Source organism: Ictidomys tridecemlineatus, chromosome X (assembly GCF_052094955.1).
Source record: "Ictidomys tridecemlineatus isolate mIctTri1 chromosome X, mIctTri1.hap1, whole genome shotgun sequence".
NCBI lineage: Eukaryota > Metazoa > Chordata > Mammalia > Rodentia > Sciuridae > Ictidomys > Ictidomys tridecemlineatus.
Genome location: NC_135493.1, coordinates 69,984,517 through 69,996,465, shown reverse-complemented (window position 1 = coordinate 69,996,465; position 11,949 = coordinate 69,984,517). Strand labels below are relative to the sequence as shown.

Below are 11,949 nucleotides of genomic sequence, written 5' to 3'. Positions count from 1 at the left end.
CTGAGTGAGGCATCTTCCATGTTTGGGGTATTCTAGCCTTGACCCATCTACTCTGGGACTATATACCTATTCTCATTCCTTCCCACTGAGGCTCCAACATCCTTTTCTGGTTATAAAACCAGAACATAGAGACTTGAGTCTTCATTGTTTTCACAGACAAACTTTCTCCTTTGCTTACCATACCCAAAAGTTTACCCAAAAACTTTTTCATGGCAGAGATTATAGGATTTACTTTTATGTATTACCCCCACTGCCATCCACTCCCACTTCAATGCCCACATGTTGAGCACATTAAAGTTTTCAATGTTGACTTAAGTTTATAATACCCCTGTGGATCACAAATATCCACCATGCAAGCTGCATTCCCATCCTTGCCTTCCTCCAACCAGATAAACTTAAATGAGAAGAACTCAGAAGTAATTTGAACAAATATTTTATTTAGTGTAAGCATGAGTATGTATGTGTGTGTGAATACATATATATTTATATACTAATCTACCCCCACGTCCATACCCCACCCCCACCCCCTCCCCAACCCAGAATCCACAATCAAACATCAAATTAGGGTACAGAGGGATAGGTAAATTGGCAGGGAATATTTAAAGTAACAGTAACAAGTAAATAAGTAACACGCACATCCCTGCTGGGAACCCAAAATAATGTCCATTCTCCTGTTGTTACACAGTTAGACTTCTCTCAATCCCCTTCATCAAGATGTCCCATTGTAATTCATCAGTATCTCCACAGGGAGCCTTATTTCCTGTGTCATTTAAACACAGCAGCTGCAGCTTGCATACAGAGAATTCGGCAGTCTCACAGTCTTTTTCCCTGGAAGTCTTCAGGTGCACACAGCCCACACTTCTGCCAGGTTTGAACCAAGTAGCTAGTGTGTAATGTGCTTGTGAACATATTCCTAGGATATTTTCCATAATCCAACTGAGGATGTGAGCAAGGAGTGAGCACTGGTAAAAAGCTGCAAAGCTGAAAAGTCACTAAGGTATCATCAGGTTCAGTTCCATTGTGTGGTGGGAGGAGCAAGGGACACTGCTCAGGCAGGTGTTGGATTAGGAAATAAACTTTACTACCTTACTAAGTCAAAATGGTCACTTATTTTCTTTATTTCTTGGAGGTTTTTTTTTGTAACTTTTTTATTTTTCTATTTTTTAGTGATTTTTTTATTGGGGGAGGGGCAAACTTTCCTACCTAAGTACCAAATTGTAAGTACAAAGGTATTAATAAATAGCTTCTTGTCTAAAGCTACAAATAGGTATTCAGCTTCCCAACATTTAATGAATTTTCACCACATTTAGATCAGTATTCTGAGTGGAAAATCCTATAGATCAAAGGCATTGAGGGCCAGCTGATCTATTTCTCTCTTTGGTGTCTTCTGAGATCTTTCCACAAAATATTCAAGCTAATAGAAACTATTTCCAGCAAGATCTCATCACAAAGGATCATAGGATTCACTCCTGAATTTTAAATTCTGATGCTATATTTCAACTAATCCAGTTAACATGTCTATTTAAATAAATCTAAATCTGAGCACTTCCTTCAGTCTGAATATGTCAGGAAACTCACCACATCCATATCTACTTTGTTTCTTCCTTTGTGCCTCCTGATAAGGTATTCTGTTCTTTAGTGTCAAGTTTACTCAAGAATGCAAAAAAGTGACTCTTGAAGCTAAAGGACAACAGAAATTGTTGAACCAGTACTTTGTAGTTTTGAGACTACAATTCACCAGTACATTTGAAAGTGAAATCTACAGTCCTACCCAATCCCCCAACATTTTTTAAAATTTTTCAATATGGAGTAAAACATTGACAGCAAACACTTATTGAAAAACATCAGAATATCTTACTTTGGGGTATTACAAAGTCATCATCACATATGAGATACCTATATTACTACTACAAGGGAAAGGAGTTTGAAGTAGACACTTACAAGTCCATGAACAAGAGTTATCAGAATAAACAACTTCATTCCCACTCTCTGACTGTCCAGACGGGGTTCATCTTTCCCATCTATGTGGCACATAGGACAACAGATTGTTGTCAATGAGTCTTTGCCTCATAGTCTAGAGATGTTTTCACCCTTCAGCAATGACAGAGTAGAAAGTAGATGGTCTAAATGTGCAACTACGGTTCCAGGTAGAAACTTGCTGATAATAAGGTATGTACCTCTCCTGGTGTTAAATTACTTATCAGAGCAGTTCATGTAGAAACAAATACATCCAACCTTAGAAAATTCCTCACAAGGTAGGCAAAGGGATTTTGGTTCTACATTCTTTTTTTCCACCTGTGGTAATGAAGGACAAACTCCAGAAGTCTCACTTTTCATGAATTCCCAGTTGCCTACCAATTTCATGTGTAATCTTTTTTTAAAAGTATTTGACCTCTTCTCTAGCATGGATCAGGAACATCCTTTTTCTTTTATTAAAGGACTATTGGAACTGTGTGTGTGTGTGTGTGTGTGTGTGTGTTTTTGTGTGATTATTTGTGTGTATCTGTTTTGAAATACAATAAATTCTTGTGCCAGCATTATTTGTATGCATGTATGTTTGTGTATGTTTGTATATATGTATTGGTATTTATGCATGTTCACACATGTGTGCTGTATATAGATATGTGTGTTGGAATGTATATGTGTGTTTGCATATGTGTGAGTACCCATGTGTATGGTGGACTGTGTGATAGCATATAATTATAAATATAGATAGGAAAAGAATTTTCAGTGTAATAGGCCTTCAGATCAAAACACATAGGAAAGAATCTATAAGACACATATATAAGTCACCAAAATGTAAGGTTGATTACCAGCACCCAGATAATCTGTGTCAGTGGGTGAATTCTACCATTTCAACTAGTCCCATTATGGTTGAACATCTGACCAGCTGCATGTGGACCTTACTGTCATCAAAGCATTTCTCCAAATGTCCTAGGTTGGATGAAGACACAGTTTCTTGCTAATAGAGACAAGTTGGGATATTGTTTGGATTTGTGAAAGGGCAGAATGTGCCAACTTCTCCTGTTTGCCATTGCTGTCACTCTTTTTGTTCAAACACACATTAAGAAAGGTATTTCTTTCTGTTACAAGAATAACACCACTAGTGAACAATTAGTAGGGAATACACTTTAAACTGTTGCTTTAGAAGTGAAAACGGGTTTTGCAGGGCTATTTACACATCAGTTTTGCTGGGTGTTCCAGGTGGCTGATAACCCAAGTTCAGGAAAAGGCTGGCTAGGGTGAGTGGTGCAGTCTGTGTAAACGGACACATGTGGGGTTTTGAAACCACATGACCATAGTTCTTTAGCACCATGCTCGAACCCACAGAGCTAAATGGCCGCACATGGGTTAGAGCCTAGGACCTAGAGCTCATTAGCACCATGTTCCAACCAAATGAGCCCCCCAGCCAGAAACTACTTACAATGGTAGCACCCTCAGACTTGGCTGGGTGCTGAATTCAGATTAGTTGCTGCTGAAAAAAAAAATCTAAACAAAACCCCACGTTAAACTCCAACTATTTGGATGCCCGTTTCTTTAAATACATCACCAAAGCAGATGGACCCACGAAGTTCTGTGAGTGTGGAGTTTCCAGTCAAATCAGCAGCAAACACCAAACTTGATTCATCTGTCAAGCACGAAACATTCCAGATTGCCAGCCTTACTGAGGGTGAAAAAGTCTGTTCTTTGTAGAGGATAAGGATGGGAGTAGGAAACAGTTTTCCTGGGAATGAGAGAACATTAGGTGAGAATACAATAGCACAATAATCATTTAAATTACAATGGTAGCCCTTTTATCCAAATTTCTCCTAAGTCTAAGTAGGAGAAGGAGGATATCAGAGCAAAGTATGATTCCTCCAAGAAGCACTAGGTACCCAGGGGCAATTCAAAACTCTTCCTTCTCCTTGTGGGGAGGCAAAACCTTAAACAGTCATTCCACTGTCCTGGGATGTATCCATACTACCAAAAGGAAAAAGAAATAATGGGGAGGAAATCTCTCTGTCCTTAGGAGAATGGGAAGGATTTACATAAGGAGGAGGGTAAAGACACCAGCAGAGCTCACCATTCACAAAGACTACTAATCTCAAAAACAGCTGAAGCCAAAAGGATACTATAAATGGATGTGAAGTTTAAAATGTTAACTACATCAGATGTGGTCATCCATTCATCTTGGGGTTCGTCCAAATATCTAGTCTTGTACTTGAGTGATAACAGTTCAATAGTTCAATGTTTTTGTTTGTGTTGGGGGGTTGATGGTAGGAAGGTAGAGGAGATAAGAGATTAATACATTAAAGTGAAAATGGAAAGAAACAGAGAGTAAAGTACAAATAGATCTTTTTCTCAGTTTTTTGCTTGACCTAAAAATGGATGTGACACTGTAGCTAGTGTTGAAATTTACCAGAGATATTTGGGGTTATGACTTGGAAAAGCCCACCACATCCTGTCACCAAGTGGGATCACACAAGCCAAAAGTTAAGCTCCAGTTAATCTGTGTCATGCTCCTAGAAACTGGCTCACCACTTCCCAGGGGAGATCTTAAAGGACATTGAGAATATGTCGTTATTAAGTTGAAAATAATTAAGATGAGGAGAAGAAAGTTAATGAAGGAGAAAGAAATGCAAGCAGAGGCATGCATTCATTCTAACCAGATAATGATAACCCACTCTTAAAATTTCTAACAGGGTAGCAGAGTGTCTGTAACATTACAGCACAGGCAGAAGTAAGGAATAAAAGGCAATGCAGGAGGAATGAAGAAAGATGGAGGAATTGGAGGAGTGCTGAAAAACAAAAAGCCCTAAGAAGGATGAGGGAGAGGGGGGAGGAAAGAGGAGGATAAAGTTGAGGAGAGATAAGGAAAAAGGAAATTGGGGAAAGGAGCAAAGAGGAAGGAGAAAAAAAGTGGGTAGGCATAGGAGGGAAAGGGAAAGGAGGGGAATGGAGGAGAGTAGGAAATAAAAGATGGCAAGAGAGGTGAGAAGGAATTTATAGTAAGAGGAAGGGTAAGAGAATGAGGAGAGGGAAACTGTGGAACAGAGGGAGGAGGAAAAGATTGACGTAAAGGCAAGAGATAGGGACGGGGAAAGATATGGGGAGGTCAGTAGGAGATGAAAAGGGCAATGCCAAGGGTAATGAAAAAGGGCATGAAGAAGAGGGAGAAAGATAAAGAGCACAAGAAATTCTATTCCCAACCTGGCATCATCCTGACACAAACATCAGTGCCTTTCAAAGTGCATTAGTAACAATGTCTCCAGAATAAAGGCAGTAGTAGCCCCAGAAGGATGTAATATTACTTCCTCCTCATCTCTCCTACTGAGTTGAAATCCTCCTAGGCTAAAGATACAGGAACAATTGAAATGCCAGGGAGCACATTAGACATTTTTCTTTTTCCTGAAAAAGAAAGGCAAAACCATGAGGAGACAGTGTCTGTAATACGGACAACATCATGCCCACTTGGTACACAAGAATGAATAGAGGAGATTGCTGACCACAAACAGAGATGGGCTTCCAAGTCAAAGTGGAATTTTTCTTTAAGTGTCAGGGAAACAACTCTGATGAGTCTAGAGAGCTAATATCCTTAGTGTACTCAGTGTTGAGAAAAAAATAAATAACGGGAAAGAGGAAAAGGGGAAAAGGCAAAGGAAATGAAAGAGTGAGACATATGGTGGTTCACATATGGCCCCTACCCCTCAAGTACCAACCCCTTTCCTCCCTACCACACCCATGAGAAATGAATGAGTGCTTGTTGTTTTGGTCCCATCCTATCTCAGGTATTTTGAGGATGGGTAACCTATCGCGGTCTGGGCATTTTAAACTCTAGGCACTGTTGGATAGAGAAAGGAGACTTCCACTGTGGGGGAGGGAGGGGGACTGGGTAGCTCATCGAAATCTTTGAATCGTGGGAATTTGGGCACTCCGGGATTGGGATCCACCCAAGCAGGACGGTGGGTGGGTGACACAGAGCTCAGTCGGCGGTGCTCCCCCCTCAGGCGGCTGATTCCATCGAGCAGCGTCTTCTGGATTTCCATGATGACCTTCTGAACTTCAATCCGGAAGCTATCGCTGAGCCAGCAGTAGATGTAGGGGTTGTAGCAGGAGCTGCTAATTGCCAGCCAGTGGAGGAAAAAATACAGACCATTGTGACTTGAGATGGATTCACTGGACAGCAGCACCAGGTAGAGATTGAGGGGGAGCCAGCTGATTGTGTAGACAAGCACCACCGTCATCAGCATCTTCAGGGTCTGCTTCTTCTTCCCACGCTGGCAAATGTAGGTATGGATATTGATGTCATCGACAGCATTATGGATCCACAGCTTCTTGGCCACATGACCATAGACGACCACCAGCACCATCAATGGCAAGATGAAGAAGAGCAAAAAGGTGCCCAGGTCAAGGTATTTCCATGTGGATTTTGAAGTATAGGGGAAACTGGGGAGGCAGGCAGTTTCCTCAGTAATGTTTCTAGGTTACAAGACAGAGAAATAAAAAAAAAAAACTTTATTTGCCTTTTTCTTAAAACCCACAGCTAGCTGTTACATTTTCAGTTAGTCCTTAAGGGGCAGACATATTTAACTGTTTGTGTCTGCATTGATCCTAAAGCCCAGTGTTATGAAGCACGGAGCTCTGAGGTTCCCCTGATCCAGATTTCTCAAATAACATAAAGGGAAATTATAGTCCCCAAACAGGAAAGGATATGTCTAATAACCCAATGCCATGAGAGTACTTGGGAACTCTTATGATAAACTCCAGCTTAGGTGAATTTATTTTCATCACCATGTTTTGAAATATGCTACTCCATGAGTTAATGCATGTGGATACTGAGGTCATGAGTTGCTTACCCAATTTCCACCTGGTAAAGTTTCTGGTAAATAGCATGTGGCAAAGCAGCACAGGTGCTCACAATCCAGATGATAATGATGCAAACATTGCCTTGCATTGGAGTAATCCGGGACTTGAGGGGATATAGCATCACCTAGAAGGAAAAGGACCCCAACCCAATTCAACAATTCAAATTAGGGTTACATATTAGCCCTTCTGAAATTCTGGTGCAAATTTGCAAAGATTTGGTAGGTAGGTAGAAAATGTGATTTGAGTACTAGTTCACTTGAAAACTATATGACCTTTTTTTGACGAAAGAGCAACATTAGCTAATGTTGAGAAAAACATTTCAATGAGATGTCAGGAATCCTAGTAGACCAACTTCAAATTACCTGTCTCTGAGTTGGGAGTTTAATGGAGGAAAAGGATGGATGTCCAAAAGTGTGATTTATTTTTATTATTATGTTTGGATGTGTAAGCACTCCTCATACTTCTTCACCCCTCCTCTCACCTAGCTCTTTATGCCCTTTCCCTTCTACTTCCATCCCCTCCCATCTTGATCCCTCCATGACCACTCATTCCTTCTTCTCTCACTCCCTCCAAGTCTCCTATTTCCCTCCATCTCCTATCACTGGATCCTTCCAAGGCCCCTCCCATTTGGCTCCAGCCACAGGCCCTCCAATCCCCTCTTTGTCCCTCCCACCTCATTCATTTTCTCCCTCCCTCCCAACTCATTAACTATATAACCCCTCCCAGCTTCTCATCCCCTCCCCTACTTCCTTTTACGTCACTTCTGACCCTCCTCCCAGTTTTTTCCTCCCCAACTATCTTCAATTCCTCAGCCCTCCCTCACCCCCACCACCCAAACTCAGCCCACCACCAGCCCTGAAGCCACACCCACCTCTGACTCATCCCTTCCCTTTCCCCCCCCCCCTTAGCTGGTCCTGCAATGCAGCAAATAAGAAATGTTTTCCAAGTGGGGAGAGCAGGGTTTTTTATTATTTGTTTATTGGCCACATCTCTGTTCCCATAGCATTATATCAAAGATGGTAGCATTTTTATTATGTAAGATTTAATTTCATGAAAGTCTATATTTCCTAATTTTGCAATTCCCCTCAACTGTACATATTCATTCACATATATTATATCAAGAAACTCAAAGAACTTTCAGGATTATTTGTGACTCTATTTACCTAAGAAGAAAATCAATCTTTTACAAGATCTGAGAAACATACCCGATGTCGGTCCAGGGAAATAGCAGCCATGCTCATCACAGTTACATAGGCACAAGAATACTGGGCAAAGCGACTGAGGTGGCATGTCATCTTCCCAAACACCAAGGAATTACACAGATAGCGCACCTAGGGGAAAGAATGCTTCATGAGCCACACAGCCCTGGATCCACCACTCTCACAAGCCCCAAAACACAAGTAAAAGAATCTTTTCTTCACCAAACTGTTGGCATTATTGTCTCAAAAAACAAAAAAAAAATATTTCCACACTGCAGTTCTGCTCTTCCTATCTTCTCCACACAAACAGTCTGGTTTGGAGACATAGACACCAAATCACAAAATCTGTTAAACACCTTCAAGTCCAAGCACTGCATTTGAAATATGGAAAAACTGAGTGGATCTTTGTGACAAAACTCGGACTCACATGTCAGACAAAATCTCATCTGCAACAGGTCCCCAAGTCTCTCCCAGCCTCTGTCAAGGCAGCAGATTAACTCAGCAATGCACCTACAACCCTGGCTGTCTCATCTTGCTCCCCCACCCCATTTCTAAACCCTTTGCAGTTTCTCTCAACCATTCTAACCTCTGTGCAAACGTTCTCCAAATCAACCCAATCCATTCCAGCACTTCCTCCCGCCAAACATCTCTCTCTGCTTCAAGTGTAAAGTTATACCTTAACTTTCTCCCTATTCCCCAGGTCGCCTTCCTCAGAACCCAGCTTACCATGGTGAAGGGGGAGCTGAGAAGAGCCAGCATCATGTTGGTCACGGAAATGTTGACGACGAAGAGGCCGGTGGCGGTGTGCACCCTCTTGTATTTCATAATCACATGGTTTAAGACCCAGTTGCCTATGATGGCAGCAAAGACCACTATGGTGTACCCTACCACTAGCCAGAACTGCACCTGCTCATCCTGAGACACCACTTCTGAAGCTACAGGACCCGACGTGTCGGCCAGGTCGCCGGTGTCTGGCATCATGGAGAGCACACTATTGCGGCCGGCTCGGCCAACTGCAGAGGCGGCATTGGAAATGGCCTGCAGCACCTGAGAGGTGGTGGAGGTGATCAGGTCATCAAAGCCGCTGGGCACGCTCAGAGCTTCAGGGGTCAGCTCATCCCCATAGCTCATGGTGCCGGGGTTTGGCAAAGACCCTTGGGGCAATTCTGTGGTTGGGGCGTCCATCCTGACGCCTTTGGAGGACCGTGAGGTCCTTAAGCTAGGGGGTCAGGAAGTGCCCAAGGAAGGAAAAGGGGAAAGTGAGGCCCTCGACGGAGAGCCCAGCAAGCTCCGCTCAGTGCGCTGAAGCTCTGAGCTAAGAAAGGTGTTCTCCAAGGTGTCTGAAATGGGGAGGGGAAAGAAGCGGCTCGGAGTGGTCAAGTGCGCAGAGCTGAGCTGGGCAGCTGAGCGCTGAGCCGAGGAACGCGGGCAGCTCCAGATGCTCCGCTGCCTGGAGAGCGCAGGCAGCGCCCGTTCTGAACTGGGGACAGCGTCAGGCGTTGCCCCAGCCCCCTCCTCCTCTCCGCAGTCCTGGGTCTTTCTGACTCAGTTTCTCTGTCTGCAATCAGTCCGTAAGTCCGTCCGTCTGTCCGAGGCCGGCCCGCGCTGTAGGCAGGGCGGAGCCAGGCTCCGCCACTAGCGCTCCGAGCCGGTGCCGGCCGCGCCTTCTGCAGCCGCCCTTTATAGAAAGTCGAGGGGCCCGCGCGGGAGCCAATGGGGAGCCGCGACTGAATGCCCGCCCTGTCCACCGGGGCTGGGGCTCCAGAGCGGGTGGCAAAGTCTTCACCGCTCCTGTCTCCTGCCCCCTCCTTTCGCCGCTCCTTCTTTGCTCTTCCTCCCCTTCTGCTGCAGTTGGGAGCCCGGACTTATGGGTTCTTTCTGCTCGCACCCCTACACACACACACACACACACACACATACACACACGCATACATAATCTGTCTCCCCCTTACTCTTTCTTTTCTGCACCAGCGCCCAAAGCACCGGCTAGGAGCTGTGGCGCAGGGGATTGAGAGGGGGCTGCGGAGACTGCCGTTGCGACTGGACAGACAGACCCATGGTCTGACATACAAGGTCCAGCAGCCCAGGCAGTCATGGGGGAGAGTGGTCGCCAGGAAAGGCCTGCACACATTTGGGGTTTCACAGGCAGGGGGAAGTTGAAGAACCAGGAGGGAATGCTCTAGAGTCTTTGCCCAGTGAGGGTCGCCTGGAATGGGGTGAGCCAGCACACTGTTCTGCTTTCTCCAGCCTCAAACTGCGTGCAGTGACCCTGGAGTTCTGAGTCTGGCCTCAAGAGACACTGCATTCTCCTCCGACACCCAGGAAGTACCACTATGGGAACTGGACTGTGGCAGGTTAGTCGGAGGCTGAGGGGGCATCCCCAAGGAAGGTTTAGAATTTGGAAAGCTTCTATAAGTCAATGCTGTCAGAGTCAGAAGCAGCAGAAATAAGGAGATAGAGCTCAGTCGTGGGGTTTCAGTGGAAAAGAGGTTAAAGCTGGTGGTCCAAGGCTATCATTTTTCACTTGTGAATTTAAGCTACCTCCTAAAGGAGTCTTGGGAAGGGGGCATTTGATCCATAACTACAGCAACTGAACTGCCTCCCAAGAGGTCCTTGGAGGCTGTAAAGAAAACAGTAACCTGAGCCTTTCGGAGTTAGTGTCCTTTCCTTATCACCCACTCCTCTCCCAGTAACTAAAGGTAGAGAAACTAAGGCTTTGGAGGGAGAGTTTAAGGAATGTCACAGGAAAGAATTAACTGAAGCACCAAAACTAGAAATTAGAATTGAAGAGCCTGGCAGTTCAGAGTGCTCTGCTATGCAGCAAACTGTCACTCTGAGAAATCCTGGTGTTTGTTTCAACCAGTCTCATGACTTCCTAGCCACCCCCTACTGCCCGGGGATGGTGGAGATCAGCAGCTGCATCCCTCTTCTAGAGAAGCCAGAAAGGGAGCCCCCTGATGTCAATAATGTCAATAACTACTTATTAAGGCATACATAGAAATTCATTTATCACCATTATTATCATCATTATCAAAATCATCATTGTTTTCATTTCCCAGGCATCAGAGATTACCAAGCAGTCATGATGGAGGCAAGTAAACTTCTATCACATGTGTGTGCAGGCATGTACGCCTATTTGCACCCGAGCCACATCTTGTTTTTTATGGATTAAGAAAGTAAGGAAAGACAAGGCAGAGATTTGAGAGTGTTGCAGTCTTCCTGGGGTGCTTGCGAGGAGATGGATTCTAACAGGTTAACACTGAATAGCTCACCAAAAAATCTAACTAAACCCTATTTTTTTCTGATTGGGAGTTAAGCCTTCCAAATGTAGACCTAGGCTTGAAGAAATTATGTAATTACCAGATAACTTCTTTTAAAAAAGAAAGAAGAAAAAAGAAAAAAAAAAGATAAAACAAGCTGTTTTGTTTGTTGACCTACAGAGTTGAACACATAAATGCACACATTCAAAGGGATTCATAATTGTTGACTCTAACATACAGATCCTTCTTAGGGCAGGTACTGAGTCACTAGCTGAGAATCACTGATCTCCAGTTTGATTCCTCTGCAGAAGTTTTCAAATCACTGATCTCAAGTTTGATTCCTCTGCAGATGTATATGAGCTGAGTAACAAGGGAGCATTTTCTTTGTGACTGGCTCTGAGATTGCTTCCTGAGCACCCAAAAGGGCTTAAGATGTGGTAGGGGAGTAAAGGGTAGGTTGACATCTAGTCAAAGACTAGTCTTGCTAAAATCTAACTGAAGCACAGAGGAAAAGTGGGGGGGGGGTAGAGTTTTTGTAGCATAAACAGACATGCAGAGGCAAGATCAGGTTTACTAAGACATGGTCTTGTGCTTCACCAGACTATTAAGCTATTAACTATAGTCCTTGTCCTCATTGTTCTCTC

At 43.9% G+C, this 11,949-nt stretch overlaps 1 protein-coding gene across 1 annotated transcript; it reads right to left on the bottom strand.

Moving 5' to 3' along the window:
• Positions 1-417: 417 nt before the first annotated feature.
• On the bottom strand, positions 418-9,880 carry LOC101971842 (G-protein coupled receptor 83). Its single transcript, XM_005335199.4, has 4 exons — positions 8,772-9,880; positions 8,052-8,177; positions 6,837-6,970; positions 418-6,459 (listed from the first exon to the last, which is right to left on the bottom strand). The coding sequence occupies exons 1-4, from the start codon at positions 9,228-9,230 to the stop codon at positions 5,808-5,810; spliced, it is 1,371 nt and encodes a 456-aa protein (XP_005335256.1). The 5' UTR covers positions 9,231-9,880; the 3' UTR covers positions 418-5,807.
• Positions 9,881-11,949: the final 2,069 nt, after the last annotated feature.

Bases quoted from the DNA above. Each gene is read 5' to 3' on its own strand.
- LOC101971842 (XM_005335199.4), bottom strand. From the start codon at position 9,230: ATGGACGCCCCAACCACAGAATTGCCCCAAGGGTCTTTGCCAAACCCC. The intron at 8,178-8,771 runs GTAAGCTGGGTT...TCTTTCCCCTAG, and splicing joins TCAGCTCCCCCTTCACCATG to GTGCGCTATCTGTGTAATTC. The intron at 6,460-6,836 runs GTAAGCAACTCA...CTTGTAACCTAG, and splicing joins CTTTACCAGGTGGAAATTGG to AAACATTACTGAGGAAACTG.